This window comes from Pan paniscus, chromosome 8 (assembly GCF_029289425.2).
Source record: "Pan paniscus chromosome 8, NHGRI_mPanPan1-v2.0_pri, whole genome shotgun sequence".
NCBI classification, from domain to species: Eukaryota; Metazoa; Chordata; class Mammalia; order Primates; family Hominidae; genus Pan; species Pan paniscus.
In genome coordinates, this window is record NC_073257.2 from 35,905,543 (window position 1) to 35,931,877 (window position 26,335).

The 26,335-nt window shown below is 38.8% G+C and overlaps 1 protein-coding gene and 1 pseudogene across 5 annotated transcripts in view; both read right to left on the reverse strand.

Annotated features, from left to right (window-relative positions):
- Positions 1 to 26,335, reverse strand: part of C8H10orf67 (chromosome 8 C10orf67 homolog) — a 155,727-nt gene that overhangs the window by 21,122 nt on the left and 108,270 nt on the right. For all 5 annotated transcript variants that reach the window (XR_008619891.2, XM_034930112.3, XM_063607291.1 and 2 more), the window contains 2 exons: positions 6,927 to 7,001; positions 6,781 to 6,841 (listed from right to left, as the gene is read on the reverse strand). Coding sequence is in view for 4 of the 5 variants with exons in the window: in XM_034930112.3 (XP_034786003.2) it covers positions 6,781 to 6,841; positions 6,927 to 7,001 (136 nt within the window). In the remaining variant the exon portion in view is untranslated. The remainder of the gene's footprint in view (positions 1 to 6,780; positions 6,842 to 6,926; positions 7,002 to 26,335) is intronic.
- On the reverse strand, positions 4,764 to 4,829 carry LOC112441127 (U4 spliceosomal RNA; annotated as a pseudogene).

The following is a 26,335-nucleotide window of genomic DNA, read 5'->3' on the forward strand; positions in this document are numbered from 1 at the left end:
AGTGATATAAAATATGTATGATTGACAAACTCTAAAATCAAGGCAGTGGTTACCTCTGGGGAGAGAAGGAGGAATGATATCAACTCAGTCATCACTGTCTTATTTTTATGACTCAAGCATGGCAAAATCTAATAGAGCCAGGTGATGTTCAACATATAATTCTCTATATTCCCTTAATATCTGAAATATTTCCTGATAAAAAATTTTCTACATTAACTATGTCTATAAATACAATTATTTCATCATTTTTGGATGAACTCTAGCTTACATTTGTGTAGAATTTAATAGTAGACAAAATACTTCCTTCCTGTAACATCTTTTTTTCCATGTGATTGTTTATTTGAAGATGGGCAACTTTGATTAAAGAAGTTGAACAAGCCAGGAATGTGATAAGCTGAAGATTGAAACCCAGTGACATTTGTAGAAGCCACACTTCATAAATACTACTTTTCTGATCTCGGTTTATTCCCACAATTTCTGAAATGGGGGTTCCTGCAGCTGAAAGGAATATTAATATGGTACGTTTCATATACAAGGATGTCATGTCAAACTCAGTTAAGGGTACACTTGGTAAGCCCATGGATTTGCATGAATCCATATATAATATCCTGTAACATTTTGCCAGCAGACTCATTCCTAAATTAAAAAGTTAATACCCACTTGTCTCTGCACTAATTAAACCCTTTCTCAGTGTTTTGTTACTACCATAATGGCTTATGTGGTTTATAATGCCTCTTAAATGAACACAATATCAGTCTGCAACCAGGCAGCAAGGTTTGGGATGAAATCATTGTCACAGGGTAGAGAGGCTGCTGGAATCCAACTCATGGCTCAACTGGACTAACAACACACACCAGAAACATTCTTGCCTTCTGCCTCATGCTTCAGAGAGCTTTAAGCACCAGGTGTAGGTGTGATAAGGAATGCGATTAGTGGTATTTATTAAATGAAATATTGTCTATGGATGCTTAAAAACATACTAGACTGAAATAAGACAGTCCATCAAATTAATAAGGGACATTTTAATAGTTATTAGCCTAAACTTTTTTCCACTAAATTTTTATGATCTTGCAAATTCAAAGTAATTACCTGCCTATTTATTTCAAAGATTAACGCTGTATTTTCAAAGCATATGGGTTGCCTTCCCTTTTCATTTCTAACATTTTTCAATCCCAATCTGACCTATGGACAGAGCCTCAGTTACAGAGAGAGCCTCTTATTTTTGTCATCACTTCTCTAATCCAGTTGGTCATCCTAACCAATTTCTATACCATTCGGAATTCACTGTATTTGGAAGGAAAAATTGAGAGACAGGCTGCTGATCTTCCAGGTTTTTATTTGTTTGTGTTGAGACAGAGTCTTTTTTGCCCAGGCTGAAGTGCAGTGGCGCCATCATGGCACACTGCAGCCTCCACCTCCCTGGGCTCAGGTGATCTTCCCACCTCAGCTTCCCTAGTAGCTGGGACTACAGGTGCACATCACTACACGAGGCTAATTTTTTTTTTTTTTTTGTAGAGACGGGGCTTCCCCATGTTGCTCAGGTGGTTCTCAAACTCCTGAGCACAACAGATCCACCTGCCTTGGCCTCCCAAAGTATTGGGATTACAGGTGTGAGCCACCACTCCCAGCCCCAGGTTTTAATTTATCATCTAATATGCTAAATTATATGCCTCAAGTATTAATAGAAAATATCTCTAAATAAATGTATAAAAAGCAAGGGAAATTCCTAAGAAAAGGTAGTTGAGAATTAGCTCAAGTCTCAAAGACAGAGATGACATGTACAACCTAGAAATATAAAATTTGAATAATAGGTAACTGATGGTAATAAGGGAAGTAATGGAAAAGTTGGTGGCAGTGACATTAACATTTACAGACCCCGTAATACATTATATTTAATAAATCAGGTTAGTCCTGGTATTAACTCACAATTCATTGATTAACTCCTTCTAACATTTTTATGGCCATCAATTATATGTGGAATCTATTGTTTAGATATACATTGTAATATTATAAAATGTGCACTTGAATATGAATCTGAAAACCTTAACAAATTATATCCATTATAGCTGACAGTCTAGAGACAATATATAAAACAATGTTAACACGTATGCCTGAAACTTCTTTTTATCTCTTAACTAACTTACAATTTCTTACGTGATTTTAAAACTTGTTTTTCTATTTAAAACAACAGGGGCAACTGAACTTCACTTTCAAACAATATTTATTTCTATAAATCAGTGCAAAATATACTTATTGAAAATATATCTTGGGTCCAAAGCTTCAAAGAGTAAAAAGAATGATTTTAAATTATATCTAATATGTTACAATTGTTCTGTCCTTTAAAACCCTTTTCAGATCACCCCCTGGATGATTCTTCCCTAGAAGTCTCAGAGAATTAACAACACAATGTAATCTAGGTTTAAATTTGGGTTTCTCCTGTGTTTCAGATACTGATGTTTGAGCTTTCTCTTCCTGACAAGCCACTTAAAGAGTCACTGTTACTTTGAGGTTTTATCTGTAAGATTCGTGTCTTTTGGGCTCATTAAGAACATTTCCAAAGATTACAATGTCAATAGCACCTAATTACTGGACTGTGAGAAAGGTCTTCTTGAGTACATAAAATCTGTGGCAGTGCACAGTACACAATGGGCAGCTCAGATCCCAAATTTTATCACAAGTAAGTAGCAAACAAATTAATAATGTTACCTGTGCTCTCTTGGATAATTACTACTGCATAAAAACTGCTTTGAAATGTTGCAGATAGTATTGTACCTCATTTTTTTAATCCCCTTAGAGTAACAAGGATTTATTTGTCTCAAACTTTCTATGTTGCGTGCACCACTTGACTTTCTTGTTCTGTTTAGAATTTTTAGAACTTGCAACATAACAAAAAATCATTTTTAACCGGCCTAGGAAGGACATATCACCTGATGTAACATTATTTTAAATTATATTTTGTATTTTACTTTACTCTTTTCAAAATATATACTGTATGTTTTGATACTATTGCTAGATTTTATTTTTTACTTATGCCTGGTAGAAAATCAGCTATTAAAGAAGCAGAGGAGGCTGGACACAGTGGTTCATGTCTGTAATTGCTAGCACTTTGAAAGAGTATGCATGGCAGCAGGATAGCTTGAGCCCAGGAGTTGGAGACCAGTCTAGATGACATAGTGAGACCCTGTCTTTACAAAAAATAAAGAAATTAGCTTGATGTGGTGGTGTGTGCCTGTAGTTCCAGCTACTCAGAAGGCTGAGGCAGGAGGATCACCTGGGCCCAGGAATTTGAGACTGCAGTGAGCTATGACTGGACCACTGCACTCCAGCCTGGATGACAGACAAATATCCCATCTCAAGAAAAAAAAAAGCAGTAGAGATTAGCTGTTTTAATTTATTAGCCTACTGTTTAGGGCATCATTGCTTTCACGGGGAGATTAAAATATAGATTTGCAAGGCTTTAGCTTGGGATTATACTATGAACAGCTCAAGAGGACAGGTAGAGAGAGGAATTAGCTAGGTAAGTCACATATATGATGTCACTTCATCCTCATAACAAACCTATGAGGTGGGGTTGCCATGTCTGTTTTACACAACAGGGAGCACCAAGATGAAGGCACCAGTGAGTAAGTAGTCACCTGAGCTTGAAAGCTCTGTCAGCCTCCAAAGCCCAGGTTCGCTCTGTTACACCATGGATTTTCCACACTGTGTTTTATTGACAATGGGATATTTTCCATGTTGTCATGCATGAATCTTGGGGCAGGTGAAAATAATTGAGTGGGGATTAGCATGGACCCTTAGCCTACACTGGATTTGAATCCAGCTGCTCTACTTCTTTGCAATATAAACCTAACAGTTTACCAACCTCTCTGTATTCAGTGGTCTTATCTGTAAAATGGGGGAAAGCAAGAGTACCCACCTAATAGGATTTTTGTGAGGATTAAAGTAAAAACGTGAAAGGCATTTAGAATATTACGTATATCCACTGAATGATAGTTATACATAATTTCACAAAGTATTTTGTGGTGTGAAAGTATAGCCTAAGAAGTTCAACCTTTGATGCCAATATTGAGGATTCTGTAACAGAAAGGATAATATTCCATAGGCTACTTTAAATAATAACGTTCCTATCCTATTTACATATTTAAAAATGGAATGCATTTTAACTTGAAAGTGTTTGGTTGGGATCTGTTACCAAATAGGTTATAGTAACCCCTTATGTTTTATGTACCTGTATTAGTCCATTCTCATGCTACTATAAAGAACTACCTGAGACTGGCTAATTCATGGAGAAAAGAGGTTTAATTGACTGACAGTTTCACAGGCTTAACAGGACGCATGGCTAGGAGGCCTCAGGAAACTTACAATCATGGCCGAAGGGGAAGTAAGCATGTCTTACAATGGAGGAGCAGGAGAGAGCGAGAGAGAGAGACAACGAAGTGCCACACACTTTTAAACCATCAGATCTCATGAGAACTTACTAGCATGAGAAGAGTAAGGGGGAAATCAGCCCCTATAATCCAATCACCTCCCACCAGGCCCCTTCTCCAACTGGACGTGAGATTTGGGCGGGGACACAAATCCAAACCATATCAATATCTAATACCTCTTTAATAGGTATTTTTGAATTAGTGCTTGAAAGCATTAATAATGTATTAAACTATTTCCGGGGGGTCTGAAGAGGGTACTCAACCTTGTAAAGTACTTTGGGAACTTGGAATAACTTGTTTGGTGAAGATTAGCAATAATCTTGGCTAATTTGGCCCTTTGACTGGCAATAATTGCACCTCAGATAAACCTTATTGGCTGCAATACTGCCACTGCGCAAAGCTATTTTGGCCCTTTAAATGTCCAGCCTGAATGCCTGAAATGCAAGGCATTACCACCAAAGATCGTGCTTTATAAGAGAAGATTCATTTACTCCCCAAATTAGAAAATTAGTAATTCAGCTTTCCTCTTAACATGCATTTAGTTGTTTTTATTCAGTAAAAATAGGAAATTTATTTCTAGTAAATTTTGGATTAACTGGAACCAATTAATAAGAAATTTTTGTTAAGTGGATTATTTCCGAAAACTATCTTCAGAGGGAAGAACATTACATGTCAAAGCTGTATCTGAGATTGAATACGAGGAAATTTCATGGTTATGTCCACAGGCATCTGGTGTGAGCATTTTATCTTATGCCTCCTCTACAGTGCTGATTAATATTCAGAATTATGAGCCTTATAGCACACTGTAAAATTATGGATCATAAAACATATTTATATTCAATTTTATTAGTAAGGCAAAAAAGTGAGCTAATAGATTTTAGGAGGATTTTCAGTAGACAGAGCGGCAATAACTCTACATTTTGCATTTTTAGGGCTTAGAAAAGGGAGTGACGGTGTTTGTTTCAGTGGGGCTGCCTTATGTGTCATGTGGCCATCAAAATTTATTTGTGTTACTTCAAATGGACCTTTGCAAAATGGTTTTCTTGGCTAGGGAAAGTCAACTTTCAAGGCAAAATCCTCAATTGAATTTTTAGGGAATGGAATTCTATGGTTAATTAAACTTCCTAAATAAAATTGCAGGCCATAAGTGAATTCATATAGAAGTAGAAAACCAAATACTGCATGTTCTCACTTATAAGAGCTAAACATTGGGTACACAGGGACATAAAGATGGGAATAACAGACACCGGGGTCTCCAAAAGGAGGGAGAGAGGAAGGTAAGGGTTGAAAAACTTCCTATCCCATACTACGTTCACTAATTGGGTGATGAGTTCCATCAAAGCCCAAACCTCAGCATCATGTGATACATCTACACAGCAAATCTGCACATGTACCCCTGGAACCTAAAGTTAAAAAAAAATTTCAAGCCAGCTAAATTCATTAATCCACATGTTTACAATAAAATGTGAGTACATTAAGATGCTTTAGAAATAATTTCAGCCTGGGCAACATGACAAAATCTCATCTGTAAAAAAACCAACCAATCAACCAAACAAACAAAAATCAGCTGGGCATGGTGGTACTCACCTGTTGTCCCAGCTACTCAGGAGGGTGAGACAGCCAGGTTGCCCAGGCTGGTCTAGAGCTCCTGGACTCAAGCATCCCAAAGTGCTGGAATTACAGGTGTGAGCCACCAGGCCCAGTCTACTTTTCTTCTAATTATTAAGTTGGAAAAAAATAGGAATTTAACAGGAGCTTCAGGTTTGTTGGCAGTTTAATTTAAAAAAAGAAATGACATTCCAACTAAGGCAGTCTCTGGTTTTGAAGTCTAACTATTTTTTTTTTTTAATTTAAAGACAAGGTCTCACTCTGTCACCCAGGCTGGAGTACAGTGGCTTGATCTTGGCTCACTGCAGCCTTGACCTCCTGGGCTCAAGCAAATCCTCAATCTCCTGATTAGCCTGGACTACAGGTGCATGCCACCATGCCTGGCTAATTTTTGTATTTTTGTATTTTTTTTTGTAGAGGTAGAGTCTTATATGTTGCCTAGGCTGATCTCAAACTCCTGGTTTCAAGTGATCCTCCCTCAGTCTCCAAAAGTGCTAGGATTACAGGCATGAGCCATTGGGCCTGGCATAGATTGATTTTCAATTAGCAGTGATCAGTAGTCAGAAGTATATATTAGTATTCTTTTATTCAGTTTATCTGTGCAATAATTTTATAAAGTGGCTGAAAAAAGTCATGCATTCACCCAGAATACCAAATACCTCAGGGTAAAAAAGAAAAGCAAAGTTAATCTAGACTAAGCAGCCATTCTGGTGTGAATCTCATTTCCAACAATAATGATTCTTACCTTTTGGTGAAAGTTGAAGGGCTGCCTGATCACTGACTACATCCACATGCTTACCGTCTATCTGTAAGTGAACCAAAACTTTTCATTACTTAAGTTGAATAATGTTAACACAGTAAATATTTAATAAAGAAAAATAAGCTACTTACTGAAGATGTACAATGACTTGAAGAGGATATAGCTGTCATGGTCGTTCTAGACTGCACTAATAAGGGTTTTACTTTCTGAAAGACACAAAAGATATGTACTGTGTTATCAGGAGGAAATAATAGTCAAATCAAATGGACGTTAATGTTCTCCAGCCTTTAGTTGACCAAGATATGGAAACTATGCTTGTCACTTATTTGCTCAAATATGGCTGCGGAAATCCTTTTCTTCATTCCAATGGGATAGAGCCTCTTTCTTCTTCAGACCACTTTGAAAGAAAATTTAAGAAAACGATTTTCCTTAGTATCTCTTCTGACTCTACTTCCTTTTGACTGTCCCTACAATTGAGACTTACTACTTGCAACTGGTTGGAAGCCACAAGGTCGTCCCCATCACCTTACTAGAAACTACAGCAATGGTGTCCTGATTCCCAAGTTAAACAAAACACTTTCCTGAAATTAAAGGAAGCACCTGCTTCTAGAAATGATCTATTATGAGATCTAGATGAAAATCTCCTTAAGCCTTTTGGCTGGGACAATGAAGTATAAGAAAATATGGATTCAAGGAAATGTAGACAGATGACTCTGGAAATGAATAGGCTGAGATGAAATGCAAAGGACTTTTGGATGTGGTATGGAAAGATTACTTGTGAATAAAACACAGACATAGAACTTAAATCCAAATAAGATTTTCATTTTTTACATTCTTCAATGTTGCTGTAAGCTGATGAAAAAAGCAGGGGCCAGGCACTGTGGCTCACACCTGTAATCCCAGCGTTTTGGGAGGTCGAGGTGGGAGGATTGCTTGAACCCAAGAGTTTGAGACCAGCCTGGGCAACATGGCAAAACCTCGTCTCTACAAAAACTACAAAAGTTAGCTAGGTGTGGTGGCACATGCCTGTAGTCCCAGTCACTTGCAGGGCTGGGGGAGCTGAGGCAGGAGAATGACTGCAGTTAGCAGTGAGTGTGCCACTGCACTCTAGCCTGGGTGAAAGAGCAAGACGTTGTCTCAAAAAAAAAAAAAAAAAAAAAAAGCAGCAGGCAAGCAGAAATATTCCGGTCCAAGACCAAGAGAAGATGGAAACCAGGACTTCTACCCTGTTCTCATTCACTTTGAGGGCATTTGCCAAACTTCCTGAATATGTGCATAAGTTGTCAAAGGTTCCTATGACTTGGGAGGAGAGGATACAACTCAGGGCCCACCTAAGGTATGGAATTTAACAAGACACTCCCACCCCACTGTAAGTCTGGGACTGAAATGTTATAACTAGAGTAGAGTAAAGGTAAAATACTACCTCAAGTGAGGCTCCCCCAAGCAGTCTGCAAGGAAAATGCGTTCCTAAGGTTGGCAACTAGTTGAATAACATACCCTCCTGTGAATTCCTAACCATTACTAGCCTATGCCATTTGCCAGCTGAATTCACAAGGTGGTCTGAAAAGTGATATGCTAAAAATATTAATTTAACTAATTCCAGAATAATGGTGTTCATGGCAACTGAAAGAAGCACATTTAAACCTTTTATGGAAAAATTCCTCTTCAGCCAAGTCCTCAGAGAATTTTTATAAATAAGGTTCCAAGGAAAGTGAGCAGCTCATTGTCAAATATCTGTAAATACACCATGAGTAGTTGCTAGCATAAACAAGATAGTAGAACTAGAGTCTCTAAAACTTCAAATATAGAAATTCTCGTAGAATATAAAATAAGTATGTTTAATACATTTCAATAAATATAAAGTAGAAGCTTGATGATGAATAATTTGTTTGCATATTTAAAAAAGCAGACAAAATTTATTTCTATTTTTTAGAAAAATGATAATAATCGAGTCAAGAGGCCAATTTTAGCAGAAAAATTATACATCTGTGAAAATAATACTTAATACATTGAAAGAGAGAATGAAACATACTATCAAGGATGCAGCTCAGAGAGACAAAGTGATGTCAAATATAAAAACTAAGCAATAGCAATATGAAGGATACAGGGAAAAGGTATAACCTCATTTGGTCAGAGTTTTAGAAGACAGAAAAGAAAAGGAGTATGGCAAAATATAGAGTTAAGAACTGAACACTTTCCAGAACTGATGAAACAAACTAACCTCAACTTTCAAGAATCCAGATAAATCTCAAACAGAATAAACAAAAAGAAATTCACAACTAGACACATCATACTGAAAATGCAGAACACTGAAGAAAGAGACCTTAAAAGCAGCTAAAGACGAGAAAGATTAATGTTAAGAAAGTCACAGTTAAAGAGATAGCAACATTCCAATGGTAACAATGTGTATTAGTCCATTTTCATGTTGCTGATAAGACATACCCAAGACATTACAAAAGAAAGAGGTTTAATTGGACTTACAGTTCCACGCAGCTGCAAAAGCCTCACAATCATGGTGGAAGGCAAGGAGGAGCAAGTCACATCTTACGTGGAAGGCAGCAGGCAAAGAGAGGTGTGCTCGTGCAGGGATATCCCCTTTATATAACCATCAGATCTTGTGAGACTTTTTCACTATCATGAGAACAGCATGGGAAAGACCTGCCCCACGACTGAATTACCTCCTGCTGGGTCCCTCCCATAACACACGGAAATTCAAGATAAGATTTGGGGCTGGGCACAGTGGCTCATGCCTGCAATCCTAGCACTTTGCGAGTCTGAGGCAGGCGGATCACGAGGTCAAGATATTGAGACCATCCTGGCCAATGTGGTGAAACCCTGTCTCTACTAAAGATACAAAAATTAGCTGGGCGTGGTGGCACTTGCCTGTAATCCCAGCTACTCAGGAGGTGAGGCAGGAGAATCACTCGAACCCGGGAGGCAGAGGTTGCAGTGAGCCGAGATAGTGCCATCGCACTCCAGCCTGGGTGACAAGAGCAAAACTCCATCTCAAAAAAAAAAAAAAGATGAGATTTGGGTGGGGACACAGCCAATGGAATACAGAAGACAGTGGAATGATATGTTCAATGTGCAAAGAGAAAGTATCATAAATCTAGAATTTTACACCTAGAGAAAATATCTTTCAATAACAGGGGCAAAAATAAAGACATTTTCTGTCAAGTGATAACTGAAAGTGTTGGCTTTCAGCAGATCCCCACCAACGAAAATTCTAGGCCAGACATGGTGGCTCGTGCCTGTAATCCCAGCACTTTGGGAGGCCGAAGTGGGCAGATCACCTGAGGTCAGCAGTTTGAGACCATCCTGGCCGACATGGTGAAACCCTGTCTCTACTAAAAATACAAAAATTAGCCAGGAGTGGTGGTGGGTGCCTGTAGTCCCAGCTACTTGGGAGGCTGAGGCAGGACAATTGCTTGAACTCGGGAGGTGGAGGTTGTAGTGAGCCGAGATTACACCATTGCACTCCAGCCTAGGCTACAGAGCGAGACTCCATCTCAAAAAAAAGAGAAACTTCTAATGAATGTACTTCATGTAGAAATCAAGTGATCTCAGATGGAGGGTCTGAGATGTAAGAAGGCATTGCAAGTAAAGTGGTAAATATGTAAGTAAAGCTAAACAAATATTAATCAAATATGCCAATAATAATAATGTGCTATGAACATTAAGGAAACAAGGTAGAGTTAAAATAGATGACAACAGCATTATATACTGACAGAGGGTGGTAGTTGAAATTTAATCACCCAAAGAACTTTTATTGTTCACCACTGTAAACATAGAGAGGTAATTTAAACTTTCCTGATAGAAACAAGAGTTTAGAAATTTAAAAAAAAAAGAATGAGAAAAAAAATAACCAATTCAAAATATGTAAAGGAGAAAAACACATAGAAAATATAAACAAATATAAAATAACAAGGTATAATTAAAGCCAAATATATTTGTGATTACAATAAAGTAAATTGACTAAATGCCCCAGTTAAAAGACAAAGCTTGTCTAACTAGATTAAGAACAAAGTTTAAAACTAGCTGTATGCTGTACAAAACAGTCACATCCAAAGCAGAAGCATACAAAAGGCTGAAAGCCAAGGAATAGACAAAGATATGCCAACAAAATAATAACCTACCGAAAGTGGAGGTAGCTCTAGTAATACAAAGCCAAAACATACTTAAAGGCAAAAAGCATTTGTAGAGATAAAGTTTGTCATTACAGAGGTGGCTCTAAGATGGCCAAATAGGAACAGCTCCAGTCTACATCTCCCAGCGTGAGCGATGCAGAAGACAGGTGATTTCTGCATTTCCAACTGAGGTACTGGGTGCATCTCACTGGGGCTTGTTGGACAGTGGGTGCAGGACAGTGGGTGCAGCCCAGCGAGTGTGAGCCAAAGCAGGGCGAGGCATCGCCTCACCCAGGAAGTGCAAGGAGTCAGGGAATTCCCTTTCCTAGCCAAGGGAAGCTATGACAGACGGCACCTGGAAAATCAGGTCACTCCCACCCTAGTACTGCGCTTTTCCAATGGTCTTAGCAAACGGCACACTGGGAGATTATATCCAGCACCTGGCTCAGAGGGTCTCACACCCAGGGAGCCTCGCTCACTGCTAGCACAGCAGTCTGAGATCGAACTGCAAGGTGGCAGCAAGGCTGGGGAGAGGCACCTGCCATTGCTGAGGCTTGAGTAGTTAAACAAAGCAGCTGGGAAGCTTGAACTGAGTAGAGCCCACTGCAGCTCAAGGAGGCCTGCCTGCCTCTAGACTCCACCTCTGGGGGCGGGGCACAGCTGAACAAAAGGCAGCAGAAACCTCTGCAGACTTAAATATCCCTGTCTGACAGCTTTGAAGAGAGTAGTGGTTCTCCCAGCACGGAATTTGAGATCTGAGAATGGACAGACTGTCTCCTCGAGTGGGTCCCTGACCCCCGAGTAGCATAACTGTGAGGCACCCCCCAGTAGGGGCAGACTGACACCCCACATGGCCAGGTACCCCTCTGAGACGAAGCTTCCAGAGGAACGATCAGGCAGTAACATTTGCTGTTCAGCAATATTCGCTGTTCTGCAGCCTCCGCTGCTGATACCCAGGTAAACAGGGTCTGAAGTAGACCTCTAGCAAACTCCAACAGACCTGCAGCTGAGGGTCCTGAGTGTTAGAAGGAAAACGAACAAACAGAAAGGACATCCACACCAAAATCCCATCTGTACATCACCATCATCAAAGACCAAAGGTAGATAAAACGACAAAGATGGGGAAAAAACAGAGCAGAAAAGCTGAAAATTCTAAAAATCAGAGCTCCTCTCCCCCTCCAAAGGAACTCAGCTCCTCGCCAGCAATGGAACAAAGCGGGACAGAGAATGACTTTGACGAGTTGAGAGAAGAAGGCTTCAGGCGATCAAACTTCTCCGAGCTAAAGGAGGAAGTTCGAACCCATCGCAAAGAAGCTAAAAACCTTGAAAAAAGATGAGACGAATGGCTAACTAGAATAACTAGTGTAGAGAAGTCCTTAAAGGATGTGATGGAGCTGAAAACCATGGCACAAGAACTACGTGACGAATGCAGAAGTTTTAGTAGCCGATTCGATCAAATGGAAGAAAAAGTATCAGTGATTGAAGATCAAATGAATGAAATGAAGCGAGAAGTTTAAAGAAAAAAGAGTAAAAAGAATCAAAGCCTCCAAGAAATATGGGACTATGTGAAAAGTCCAAATCTATGTCTGATTGGTGTACCTGAAAGTGACGGGGAGAATGGAACCAAGTTGGAAAACACTCTGCAGGATATTATCCAGGAGAACTTCCCCAACCTAGCAAGGCAGGCCAACATTCAAATTCAGGAAATACAGAGAACACCACAAAGATACTCCTCGAGAAGAGCAACTCCAACACACATAATAGTCAGATTCACCAAAATTGAAATGAAGGAAAAAATGTTAAGGGCAGTCAGAGAGAAAGGTCGGGTTACTCACAAAGGGAAGCCCATCAGACTAACAGCGGATCTCTCAGCAGAAACTCTACAAGCCAGAAGAGAGTAGGGGCCAATATTCAACATTCTTAAAGAAAAGAATTTTCAACCCAGAATTTCATATCCAGCCAAACTAAGCTTCATAAGTGAAGGAGAAATAAAATCCTTTACAGACAAGCAAATGCTGAGAGATTTTGTCACCACCAGGCCTGCCCTAAAAGAGCTCCTGAAGGAAGCGCTAAACATAGAAAGGAAAAACCAGTACCAGCCACTGCAAAAACATGCCAAATTGTAAAGACCATCAAGGCTAGGAAGAAACTGCATCAACTAACGAGCAAAATAACCAGCTAACATCATAATGACAGGATCAAATTCACACATAACAATATTAACCATAAATGTAAATGGGCTAAATGCTCCAATTAAAAGACACAGACTGGCAAATTGGAAAAAGAGTCAAGACCCATCAGTGTGCTGCATTCAGGAGACCTACCTCACGTGCAGAGACACACATAGGCTCAAAATAAAGGGACGGAGGAAGATCTACCAAGCAAATGGAAAACAAAAAAAGGCAAGGGTTGCAATCCTAGTCTCTGATAAAACAGACTTTAAACCAACAAAGATCAAAAAAGACAAAGCAGGCCATTATGTAATGGTAAAGGGATCAATTCAACGAGAAGAGCTAACTATCCTAAATATATATGCACCCAATACAGGAGCACCCAGATTCATAAAGCAAGTCCTTAGAGACCTACAAAGAGACTTAGACTCCCACACAATAATAATGGGAGACTTTGACACCCCACTGTCAATAAGAGACCTACAAAGAGACTTAGACTCACACACAATAATAATGGGAGACTTTAACACCCCACTGTCAACATTAGACAGATCAACGAGACAGAAAGTTAACAAGGATATCCAGGAATTGAACTCAGCTCTGCACCAAGCAGACCTAATAGACATCTACAGAACTCTCCACCCCAAATCAACAGAATATACATTCTTCTCAGCACCACATTGCACTTATTCCAAAATTGACCACATAGTGGGAAGTGAAGCACTCCTCAGCAAATGTAAAAGAACACAAATCATAACAAACTGTCTCTCAGAGCACAGTGCAATCAAACTAGAACTCAGGATTAAGAAACTCACTCAAAACCACTCAACTACATGGAAACTGAACAACCTGCTCCTGGATGACTACTGGGTACATAACAAAATGAAGGCAGAAATAAAGATGTTCTTTGAAACCAACGAGAACAAGGACACAACATACCAGAATCTCTGGGACACATTTAAAGCAGTGTGTAGAGGGAAATTTATCACACTAAATGCCCACAAGAGAAAGCAGGAAAGATCTAAAATTGACACCCCAACCTCACAACTAAAAGAACTAGAGAAGCAAGAGCAAACACATTCAAAAGCTAGCAGAAGACAAGAAATAACTAAGATCAGAGCAGAACTGAAGGAGATACAGACACAAAAAACCCTTCAAAAAATCAATGAATCCAGGAGGTGGTTTCCTGAAAAGATCAACAAAATTGATAGAACACTAGCAAGACTAATAAAGAAGAAAAGAGAGAAGAATCAAATAGATGCAATAAAAAATGATAAAGGGGATATCACCACTGATCCCACAGAAACACAAACTACCATCACAGAATACTATAAACACCTCTACACAAATAAACTAGAAAATCTAGAAGAAATGGAAAAATTCCTGGACACATACACCTTCCCAAGACTTAACCAGGAAGAAGTTGAATCCCTGAATAGACCAATAACAGGATCTGAAATTGAGGCAATAATGAATAGCCTTCCAACCAAAAAAAGTCCAGGACCAGACGGATTCACAGCCAAATTCTGCCAGAGGTTCAAGGAGGAGCTGGAACCATTCCTTCTGAAACTATTCCAATCAATAGAAAAAGAGGGAATCCTCCCTAACTCATTTTATGAGGCCAGCATCATCCTGATACCAAAGCCTGGCAGACACACAACAAAAGAAAATTTTAGACCAATATCCCTGATGAACATCGATGCAAAAATCCTCAATAAAATACTGGCAAACCGAATCCAGCAGCACATCAAAAAGCTTATCCAACATGATCAAGTGGGCTTCATCCCTGGGATGCAAGGCTGGTTCAACATATGCAAATCAATAAATGTAATCCAGCATATAAACAGAACCAAAGACAAAAACCACATGATTATCTCAATAGATGCAGAAAAGGCCTTTGACAAAATTCAACAGCTCTTCATGCTAAAAACTCTCAATAAATTAGGTATTGATGGGACATACCTCAAAATAATAAGAGGTATCTATGACAAACCCACAGCCAATATCACACTGAATAGGCAAAAACTGGAAGCAGTCCCTTTGAAAACTGGCACAAGACAAGAATGCCTTCTCTCACCACTCCTATTCAACATAGTGTTGGAAGTTCTGGCCAGGGCAATCAGGCAGGAGAAAGAAATAAATGATACTTAATTTGGAAAAGAGGAAGTCAAATTGTCCCTGTTTGCAGACGACATGATTGTATATCTAGAAAACCCCATTGTCTCAGCCTAAAATCTCCTTAAGCTGATAAGCAACTTCAGCAAAGTCTCAGGATACAAAATCAATGTGCAAAAATAACAAGCATTCTTATACACCAATAACAGACAAACAGAGAGCCAAATCATGAGTGAACTCCCATTCATAATTGCTTCAAAGAGAATAAAATACCTAGGAATCCAACTTACAAGGGATGTGAAGGACCTCTTCAAGGAGAACTACAAACCACTGCTCAACGAAATCAAAGAGGACACAAAGAAATGGAAGAACATTCCATGCTCATGGATAGGAAGAATCAATATTGTGAAAATGGCCATACTGCCCAAGGGAATTTATAGATTCAATGCCATTCCCATCAAGCTACCAATGACTTTTTTTTCACAAAACTGGAAAAAACTACTTTAAAGTTCATATGGAACCAAAAAAGAACCCTCATTGCCAAGACAATCCTAAGCCAAAAGAACAAAGCTGGAGGCATCACACTACCTGACTTCAAAGTATACTACAAGGCTACAGTAACCAAAAAAGCATGGTACTGGTACCAAAACAGAGATATAGACCAATGGAACAGAATAGAGCCCTCAGAAATAATACCACACATCTACAACCATCTGATCTTTGACAAACCTGACAAAAACAAGAAATGGGGAAAGGATTCCCTATTTAATAAATGGTGCTGGGAAAACTGGCTAGCCATATGTAGAAATCTGAAACTGGATCCCTTCCTTAACCTTATACAAAAATTAATTCAAGATGGATTAAAGATTTAAACGTTAGACCTAAAACCATAAAAACCCTAGAAGAAAACCTAGGCAATACCATTCAGGACATAGGCATGGGCAAGGACTTCATCTCTAAAACACCAAAAGCAATGGCAACAAAAGCCAAATTTGATGAATGGGATCTGATTAAACTAAAGAGCTTCTGCACAGCAAAAGAAACGACCATCAGAGTGAACAGGCAACCACAAAATGGGAGAAAATTTTTGCAATCTACTCTTCTGACAAAGGGCTAATATCCAGAATCTACAAAGAACTCAAACAAATTTACAAGAAAAAAACAACCCCATCAAAAAGTGGGTGAAGGATATGAACAGACACTTCTTGAAAGAAGACATTTATGCAGCCAAAAAAACATGAAAAAATGCTCATCATCACTAGCCATCAGAGAAATGCAAATCAAAACCACAATGAGATACCATCTCACACCAATTAGAATGGTGATCATTAAAAAGCCAGGAAACAACAGGTGCTGGAGACGATGAGGTGATATAGGAACATTTTTACACTGTTGGTGGGACAGTAAACTAGTTCAACCATTGTGCAAGACAGTGTGGCGATTCCTCAAGGATCTAGAACTAGAAATACCATTTGACCCAGCCATTCCATTACTGGCTATATACCCAAATGATTATAAATCATGCTGCTATAAAGACACATGCACACGTATGTTCACTGTGGCACTATTCACAATAGCAAAGACTTGGAACCAACCCAAATGTCCATCAATGATAGACTGGATTAAGAAAATGTGGGACATATACACCATGGAATACTATGCAGCCATATAAAGGATGATTTCATGTCCTTTTTAGGGACATGGATGAAGCTGGAAACCATCATTCTCAGCAAACTATCACAAGGACAAAAAACCAAACACCGCATGTTCTCACTCATAGATGGGAATTGAACAATGAGAACACTTGGACACAGGAAGGGGAACATCATACACCGAGGCCTGTCATGGGGTGGGGGGAGGGGGGAGGGATAGCATTAGGAGATATACCTAATGTAAATGACGAGTTAACGGGTGCAGCACACCAACATGGCACATGTATACATATGTTACAAAGCTGCACATTGTGCACATGTTCCCTAGAACTTAAAGTATAATAATAATAAAAAAAGTTTGTCATTACATAATGGTAAAATGTTCAATTTACCAGGAAGATACAATTATAAAATTGTATGCATCTAATAATACAGACTAAAATTACATGTGGCAAAAACTGATTACAAACTACTTAGAGTAATATGCAAATCATGTAAGTATAATAGCATAAAAATACAAGGTACCTAAGATTACATCTAAAAAAAGGTACTTTCAAGACTTCTATAGAGTTATAAAACTCTATTGAAATAATACCTAAACAAAATGTATAACATATTTACAGATTAGAAGACTCAGTGATAAAGATGCCAATTGTGCCTAAATTGAACTGTAGATTTAACATAATTCTAATTGAAATACCAATTAAATTTGTTTTGTTTTGTTTCTTTTGTTTTGTTTTTTTCTGTGAATATTGACAATCCGATTCTAAAATTTACATGGAAATGCAAAGATCCAATAAAGCTGGGGCACTCTTGCAAAACAGGGCAGAAGCATTAGCCTTATCAGATAAGATTTAGATATTAAATCAGTGTTATATTGGTGCAGGAAAAAAAAACAGTGAAACAGATTGAGTCAGAATAGACTCATATATATAAGCCCTTAATAATGACAGGTGGAATTATATATCAAGGGAGAAGACAGACTTTTTATTAAATGGATACTTCAGATGGTTATTTATAATAAAAGTAAATGAAACCAGATGTCTATCTCTCTATACACTAATATCAATTCTAAATGGATTAAATTTGTAAATATGAAAAGCAAAACAAGCCAAAAGTTTAAAGACCATAGAGAATAATACATTTGTGATTAAATATTAGATGAACTCTTTTTAAAGAAGGCAGAAAAAAATGTAAAGACAAAAAGGAAAAGATTAAGTCAGAATAACATTAATATTGAGAACATTTATTTATTACAAAAGCCAGAAAAAGATTAAAAACTTAATCCACAAACTGAAAGAAGACATTTGCAATACATATAACTGGTAAAGGATTAGTATCCAAGTTATATAAAGAATTCCTATGAAAAAATAAATGTGAAATAAACCAATAGAATCAAAAGGCTGAAACCTGCAGTACCTAAAAGAGGAAATCTGAATGGTCAATAAACATTTAAAAAGATGATCACTTTCATCAGCAATCAGGAAAAGGCAAAAAAAATTATAAACACACACACATACACGTAAACTCCAAAACCATGAGTAAGCATTATACAATAACAGGTTGGCAAAAATGATGAAGTCTGGCAATACCAGTGCTGAAGACCATGTGGAACACTAGAAACTTTCATCTGTTCCTGGTTAGAGTGTCAGAGTAATATTACTTTGGAAAACTATCTGGCATTAGCTTCTGTGGCAGAGGCTATTTATTGTCCTTCAATATCTAATCTCCTCCTTTCATTGTTTTGGAGACAGGGTCTTGCTCTATTGCCCAGGCTGGAGGGCAAAGGCACAATCATGGCTCACTGTGGGCTTGACCTCCCAGGCTCAAGCTATCCTCCCAGCTCAGCCTCCCTCAGTCTCAGGCACGTGCCACCATGCCCAGCTGATTTTTTTTCTATTTTTTGTAGAGACAGAGTCTCACTTTGTTGCCCAGACTGGTCTCAAACTCTTGGGCTTTAGTTAGGTATTTGGCTGCATAGACAGAGAGCACCTTTCTCAGTCTGTCTTGCAATTGGATGCAGTTCTAGGTCTAGGATCAGACCTGTGGGACACGAGTAGAAGTGATATGTGCAATTTCTGGGTCATATCCTTAAGGATAAATATTCTTGCCCTGGACTTTCTCTTTCTGGAGAAAGTCTAGAACCCATGGACATGAAGTTGACCACCTTTATTTATGTGGGTGAGTAAAATATCTTAGGAGATGTCAGAGCAGTAAGATTGAAGGAACCTGTGTACCACTTTATGGAGTACTGCTCCTCATGGGGCATTATCCTGCCTGGAGCCACTTGCTTCTTCACTGTAACATGAATGAAGCAGCCTTCCATCTATTTAAGTCAGTGTATTTTTTGTTGTTGCAATCACAGCAGCTTACCCATAGCAAGTGAACTTACCAGTACTCTTATGACCAGCAATTCTGTTACAAGTATAAAACCTGGAAGAGCTCCTGTATCTGTGTATCAGGTGAAACTAGAAGAATGCTGAGAGCAATAATACTCATAATAGTAAAAAGTGAGAACCAACCTAAGTGTTGATGAGCAGCAGAATGGGTAAATAAGTTGTGGTATATTCGTGTATTAGAATATTCGCAATGGGTGAATCACAACCACTAGCATCAGCATGAACGAATCTTAGAATTATAATGTTGAGAAAATGGAGCAAAATCACAGAACAATGTGTGCATTTTTCATTTACTTATTTTTTATTTCTAGAAAGCTTAAAAACCGGCAAAATTCAACAACATACTGCTTAGAACTACATGCACAAGTGATAAAACTATGAAGAAAATTAAGAAAAAATTAGAGCAATAGTTCCCTCCAGGAGGAAATGAAGAGGAATGCAATTGGTGGGCTTCTGGGGCATGGTAATAATCTAGCTATGGCCTTGCTCTTGGGAATGCGGGCATTCGTGTTATTATCATTCTTTAAATTGTGTGTATGAGTTTTCATTCATCCTTTTGTTATTCATGGGTTATTTAACAGTTTGAAAAACATGCATACAAAAAAACATGAAACAACATAATTTAGACTCGAGACAAAATAAACTCTTCTCTACTTGACCCCAAATTAAGAGATTAAGAATGGGGAACCTTACTCCCTGGATAAAAGAATAGGCTGAGAAAAGGCTAGGATAAAAATATTTGCATAAAGCATAAGAAAATTACTAACTATGCAATAATTAAAATAAATATTTGAGATAGCAAAGAGTAGAGGTGAAATGGAGAGAACAGAACAAGAATGTAGAGCAATGTTCCCTGGCATTTAGTTTGCCACGGTATACATAAAAACACACTATTCACACAGAGCACTGGGATAAATCAACAAAGTTGCTAATGGGCTTAGACTATTGGATCAGAGCTTCAGGTTACTCTAGTAATGCCCTAAACCCTGCCACTTGGAGGACCAAGGAGAATCAATATCCCAGCATACCTGAAACCTCTTCAGGAAACTTTGAAGGAAGGTACAAACCAGAAAAGTTTCCAAAAAATGTCAAGGAAAAGAACAAAGAGGATAACATGACTTGAAAGAGAATGTGATTAACTATGGAGGACAGAAAAATAGGTATCTGACCCACAATAGTGTTTCTGAAAAAGAAACAAAAACAGATCCCAGATCCCACAACAGCAGTCGTTAAAAGTGTACATAATAGGCATGGTGGCTCATACCTGCAATCCTAGCACTTTGGGAGGCTGAGGCGGGAGGATCACTTGAGGCCAGGAGTTCAAGACCAGCCTGGGCAACATAGTGAGACTTTGTCTCTAAAGAATATAAAAAAATTAGCCAAGTGTGATGGTGCACACCTGCAGTCCCAGCTACTCAGGAGGCTGAGGTAAGACAATCACTTGAGCTCAGAGGTTTGATGTTACAGTGAGCTATGATCATGTTACTGCACTCCAGTCTGGGTGACAGAGGAGACTCTGTCTTTAAAAGAAAAAGAAAAGTGTACATAAGAAACATGTCTGAGTTGAAGAAAAGGACTATCAGAGAGGCTCATTTTATTCAAGAGAAATTAATAAAATAATGTTTACTCATATCCTGATGACATCTTTTTAAATTTCAAGGTTAAAAAACACAACATACAAATTGCCAAAATGGGGAAGGTGGGCTAATTAGCAACAAACAAAAATTAAACTGGCCTTAGTCAGGTCAAGACATTGCAAAGTGGGTAGAATACTTCCTCCAGAACAAAAGGAAAAGACTCAAATTCATGGTCCAGTTTATAAGAAATAAATCAAAACTAAGAACTCAAGACCTGTGGAAGTCATGATTTTTAAAAAGTAGCTGGTGAGGTTAAACATAAACATATAAATGTAAGTATAAATAATTGCTATTCAAGTAGTTGGAGAGTTGAAAGCAGGAAGTAGTTAACCAAAAATACTTTCGTGTGATAAAAAGAATAACATAATCATGATGTGGTTCTCTACAAAGAGTAAATTAACAAAGACTAGAAGGAAGAGGGGAATATATTGATGAAATTAGGGCTGAGACGAAGTTCAGGGAACAAAAACACATATATCTTCTTGTCTTGCAGAATGTTTTAAGACTCAAAATTTACTTGGTTTTTGGTTTTGATAATTTCAGAAATGTAGTGGGTACTTGAGTTTACCTTAAAGTTTAGCATTACAATATAGGAAATAAAAACAAGTAAAATGCAGTTCATATTACATGAGCCAGGAAACAAACAAAAAGAGCAGGACGCCAGGAATATATCACACACGTCACCTATGTTGATAAATTCACATAGTTTCAGTTTGCCAATTAAGTGTAAATAAATGAAGGTGAGATTTTAAAAACTAAAATCTAGTCATGTTATTATAAAAGAACACTTACACATGGTTGGTGGAAATGTAAATTAGTTCCACCACAGTGAAAAATAGTGTGGCGATTCCTCAAAGACCTAAAAACAGAACTACCATTTGACCCAGCAATCCCATTACTGGGCATATACACAAAGGAATATAAATTGTTCTATCATAAAGACACATGCACACATATGTTAATTGCAGCACTATTCACAATAGCAAAGACATGGAATCAACTTAAATGCCCATCAATGATATACTGGATAATGAAAATGTGGTACATACACACCATGGAATACTATGCAGCCATGTCAAAGAATGAGATCTTGCCCTCTGCAGGAACATGGGTAGAGCTGGAGGCCATTATCCTTAGCAAAATAATGCAGGAACAGAAAACCAAATACTGCATGTTCTCCCTTATAAATGGTGAGAGCTACATGATGAGAACACATGGACATATAGAGGGAAACAACTACACTGAGGCCTACCGGAGGGAGGAGGATGGGAGGAGGAAGAAGATCAGGAAAAATAACTAATGGGTTCCGGACTTAACACCTGGCTGAAGAAATAATCTGTACAACAAACCCCCATGATACAAGTTTACCTATATAACAAACCTGCACATGTACCTCTGAACTTCAAATATAAGTTAAATAATGAGTTTCAAGTCAAGGCTAAAAAAAAAACGGTAAATAAGGTCGGGCACGGTGGCTCACGCCTGTAATCCCAGCACTTTGGGAGGCTGAGGCAGGCAGATCATGAGGTCAAGAGATTGAGACCACTCTGGTCAACATGGTGAAACCCTGTCTCTACTAAAAATACAAAATTAGCCGGGTGTGGTGGTACATGCCCATAATCCCAGCTACTCGGGAGGCTGAGGCAGGAGAATCGCTTGAACCCGGGAGGCGGAGGTTGCGGTGAGCCGACATCTCACCATTGCACTCCAGCCTGAGGAACAAGAGCGAAATTCCATCTCAAAAAAAAAAAAAAAAGCTAAATAAAAATAAATAAATAAAAGGATTTACATTACCTGATTTCAAGATTTACTAGGAAAGCTATGTTAATTTAGACAGTGCGATATTGGCAAAAGGACTGACATAAACCAATGGAAAAGAATAGCGTAGTTAGAAATAGACTCATACATAGACAGTCAATTGATCTAGAAAAACGGAACTGGTGAAATTCAATGAAAAAAGACTAGATCAATATTATAAGAAACATATACAGAATGTGAGATATTGTCACAGACACAGAGAATACAATCTGCCACAGAAAAAATAACTGAGTTGTCTTCATTAAAATAAAAATATCTGACCTTCAAAGGACACCATTCAGAAAATAGAAGGAAAAATTATAGACTGAGGAAAAAAATGTTTGTAATACATATATCTGACAAAGGACTTGTATTCAGAATATATAACAAAATGCCACAATTCAATAACAGTTAAAAATTGACAAAAATACAGGAATAGAGGAATGGGCAGTTGTTTTTTAAATGAGTGTGGAGCCTCAGGTTGGCAAGATGGAAAAGAGTTGTGGAATTTGGTTGAACAATTTGGATGTTTACGACACTACTGAACTGTACATTTAAAAATGGCTAAAATGACAAATTTTCTGTTATGTGCATTTAGCCACAAGTTTTAAAAAGTCTTAAGTAGATCCTTCAAAAAAGAAGACCTAAGAATGATCAATCAGCACGTGAAAAGATGCTCAACGTCATTAATTAGGCAAATGCAAATTAAAATTACAGTGAGATAACATTTTAAAATAGTTAAAATTTAAAAACTAACAATATTGGGCGGGCACTGTGGCTCACACATGTAATCCCAGCACTTAGGGAGGCCAAGGTGGGTGGATCACGAGGTCAGGAGTTCGAGACCAGCCTGGCCAACATGGTGAAATCTGTCTCCACCAAAAATACAAAAATTGGCTGGGCATGGTGGCTCACGCCTGTAATCCCAGCACTTTGGGAGGCCGAGGCAGGCGGATCACAAGGTCAGGAGATCGAGACCATCCTGGCTAACACAGTGAAACCCCGTCTCTACTAAAAATACAAAAAAATTAGCCAGGCTTGGTGGCAGGCACCTGTAATCCCAGCTACTCGGGAGGCTGAGGCAGGAGAATGGTGTGAACCTGGGAGGCGGAGCTTGCAGTGAGCTGAGATTGCGCCACTGCACTCCAGCCTGGGCGACAGAGCGAGACTCCCTCTCGAAAAAAAAAAAAAAAAATTAGCCAGGTGTGGTGGCGGGTGCCTGTAATCCCAGCTACTCAGGAGGCTGAGGCAGAGAATTGCTTGAACCTGGGAGGCGGAGGTTGCAGTGAGCCGAGATCGTGCCACTGCACTCCAGCCTGGCAACAGAGTGAGACTCTGTCTCAAAACAAAACAAAACAAAACAAACAAAAAACAAACAAAAAAACAACAATATCAAGTTTTTAGGGATGTGGAGCAAGTGGAACTCTCAAAGATTGCTGGTGTGAGGGTAAAACAATGCAGTCACTTTGGAGTACTGGCAATTTTGTTATTTTTTGTAAAAAAACTTTGGCCAGGCGTGGTGGCTCACACCTGTAATCCCAGCCTTTTGGGAGGCCAAGGCGGGTGGATCACCTGAGGTCAGGAGTTTGAGATCAGCCTGGCCAACATGGTGAAACCCATCTCTACTAAAAATACAAAAATTAGCCAGGCTTGGTGGTGCATGCCTGTAATTCCAGCTACTCAGGAGGCTGAGGCAGGAGAATCGCTTAAACCTGGGAGGTGGAGGTTGCAGTGAGCCAAGATCGTGCCATTGTACTCCAGCTTGGGTGACACCCATCTCTACTAAAAATACAAAAATTAGCCAGGCTTGGTGGTGCATGCCTGTAATTCCAGCTACTCAGGAGGCTGAGGCAGGAGAATCGCTTAAACCTGGGAGGTGGAGGTTGCAGTGAGCCAAGATCGTGCCATTGTACTCCAGCTTGGGTGACAGTGCAAGACTCCGTCTCAAAACAAAACAGAAAAACAACTTTTATTTTAGGTTTAGGGGGTACAGGGCAGGTTTGTTACACAGGTAAATTGTGTATCATGGGGGTTTGCTGTTCAGATTACTTCATCACCCAGGTAGTAAGCATAGTATCCGACAGGTAGTTTTTTAATCCCCACTCTCCTCCCACCTCCACCCTCAAGTAGGCCTCCATGTCTGTTCCTTTGTGTCCATGTGTACTCAATGTTTAGCTCTCACTTATAAGTGAGAACATGTGGTATTTGGTTTTCTGCTTCTGTGTTAGGTCACTTAGGATAATGGCCTCCAGCTCCATTCATGTTGCTGCAAAGGACGTGATCTCGTTCTTTTTTTATGGCTGCGTCATATTCCATGGTGTATATGTACCACATTTTCTTTGTCCGGTCTACCATTGATGGGCATTTAGGTTGATTCCATGTCTTTGCTATTGTGAATGGTGCAGCAACGAACATGTGCATGCATGTGTCTTGTGGTTTCTTATGCAGTTAAACACACACACTTCCTGTGTCCTCGCCATTCCAGTCCTACCTGAGAGATATTAAAACAAACTTTCACAAGTGATTTGTAAGAGAAGGTTTATAGCAGCTTTTTTTTTCATAATAGCCCTAACTGGAAAGAGCTCATTTGTCCAATGAGGCCAGATGGATAAACAAATTATGGTTTATTCATTCAATAGAATACTACTCAGCATTACAAACGAACTTAAGAAGGAACAACTGCCATGGATACATGCAATAACATGGGTGGATCTTAAAAGTATTGTGCTGTGTAAAATGGGCCAGACATAGCAAAGTATAAACTGTGTGAGTCCATCTACATAAATTTAAGAACAGGCAAAACTAATCTGTAGTGATAGAAATCAAAACAACGCTTATTTGGTGTGGTGATGGGGGCAATGTATTGTCTGCAAAGGGACATGAGGGAGCTTGCAGGGATGATGGAAATGCTCAATGCCTTGACTTAGATGATGGTTACAAAGCAAAACTCTTCAAATGGCACACTTACTACTTGTGCATTTAACCATATGTAAAATATACCCCATAGTATTATCATAGCAAACTTTTTCTTTCATAGCATTTATCCAAATTTATAATTTAAATTCTGGTGTTTCCCTATTAATGCCTATCTTTTTCACACTGTAGATCAGGCACTATTCTAAGCTCTGCAAGTAAAATAGTTTATAAGATGGACCAGTCTGTCACCTCATGGAATTTACAGTCTGTGAAGCAAAGAGCCATTTTTGTCTTGTTCACTATGTTACGCTCAGCATGTAGCTTGGTGCTTGGTACGTATGTGTACTCAACAAATATTTGTACGGTGGATGAATGACTAGAGAGAGGGAACCAAGGGACAGTGTTAGTGGATCTAAACTCACACATTCACTTGCTTACTCTTTCCCTCCCCTTCCCCATCAGTTTTTCTTCAGTATTTGAAAATCTGTATACACTCTGATGAGTATCTCATGTGTCAACATACTGTGTGGACGTATAGATGAAGATTCATAAACTTTGAATCCAGGAAACAGTGGCACATGGATGGATTCTAGACCAGATGGAGCTCCATTCGCCTCCATGGGAAGGTGAATTGCATGGCCACTTGAGGGCAGGGCCAAGACTGTACTCAGGAAAAATACTGGATCTACTCATGTGCTTGAATTGGTATAATTTTGAGATTTAGAA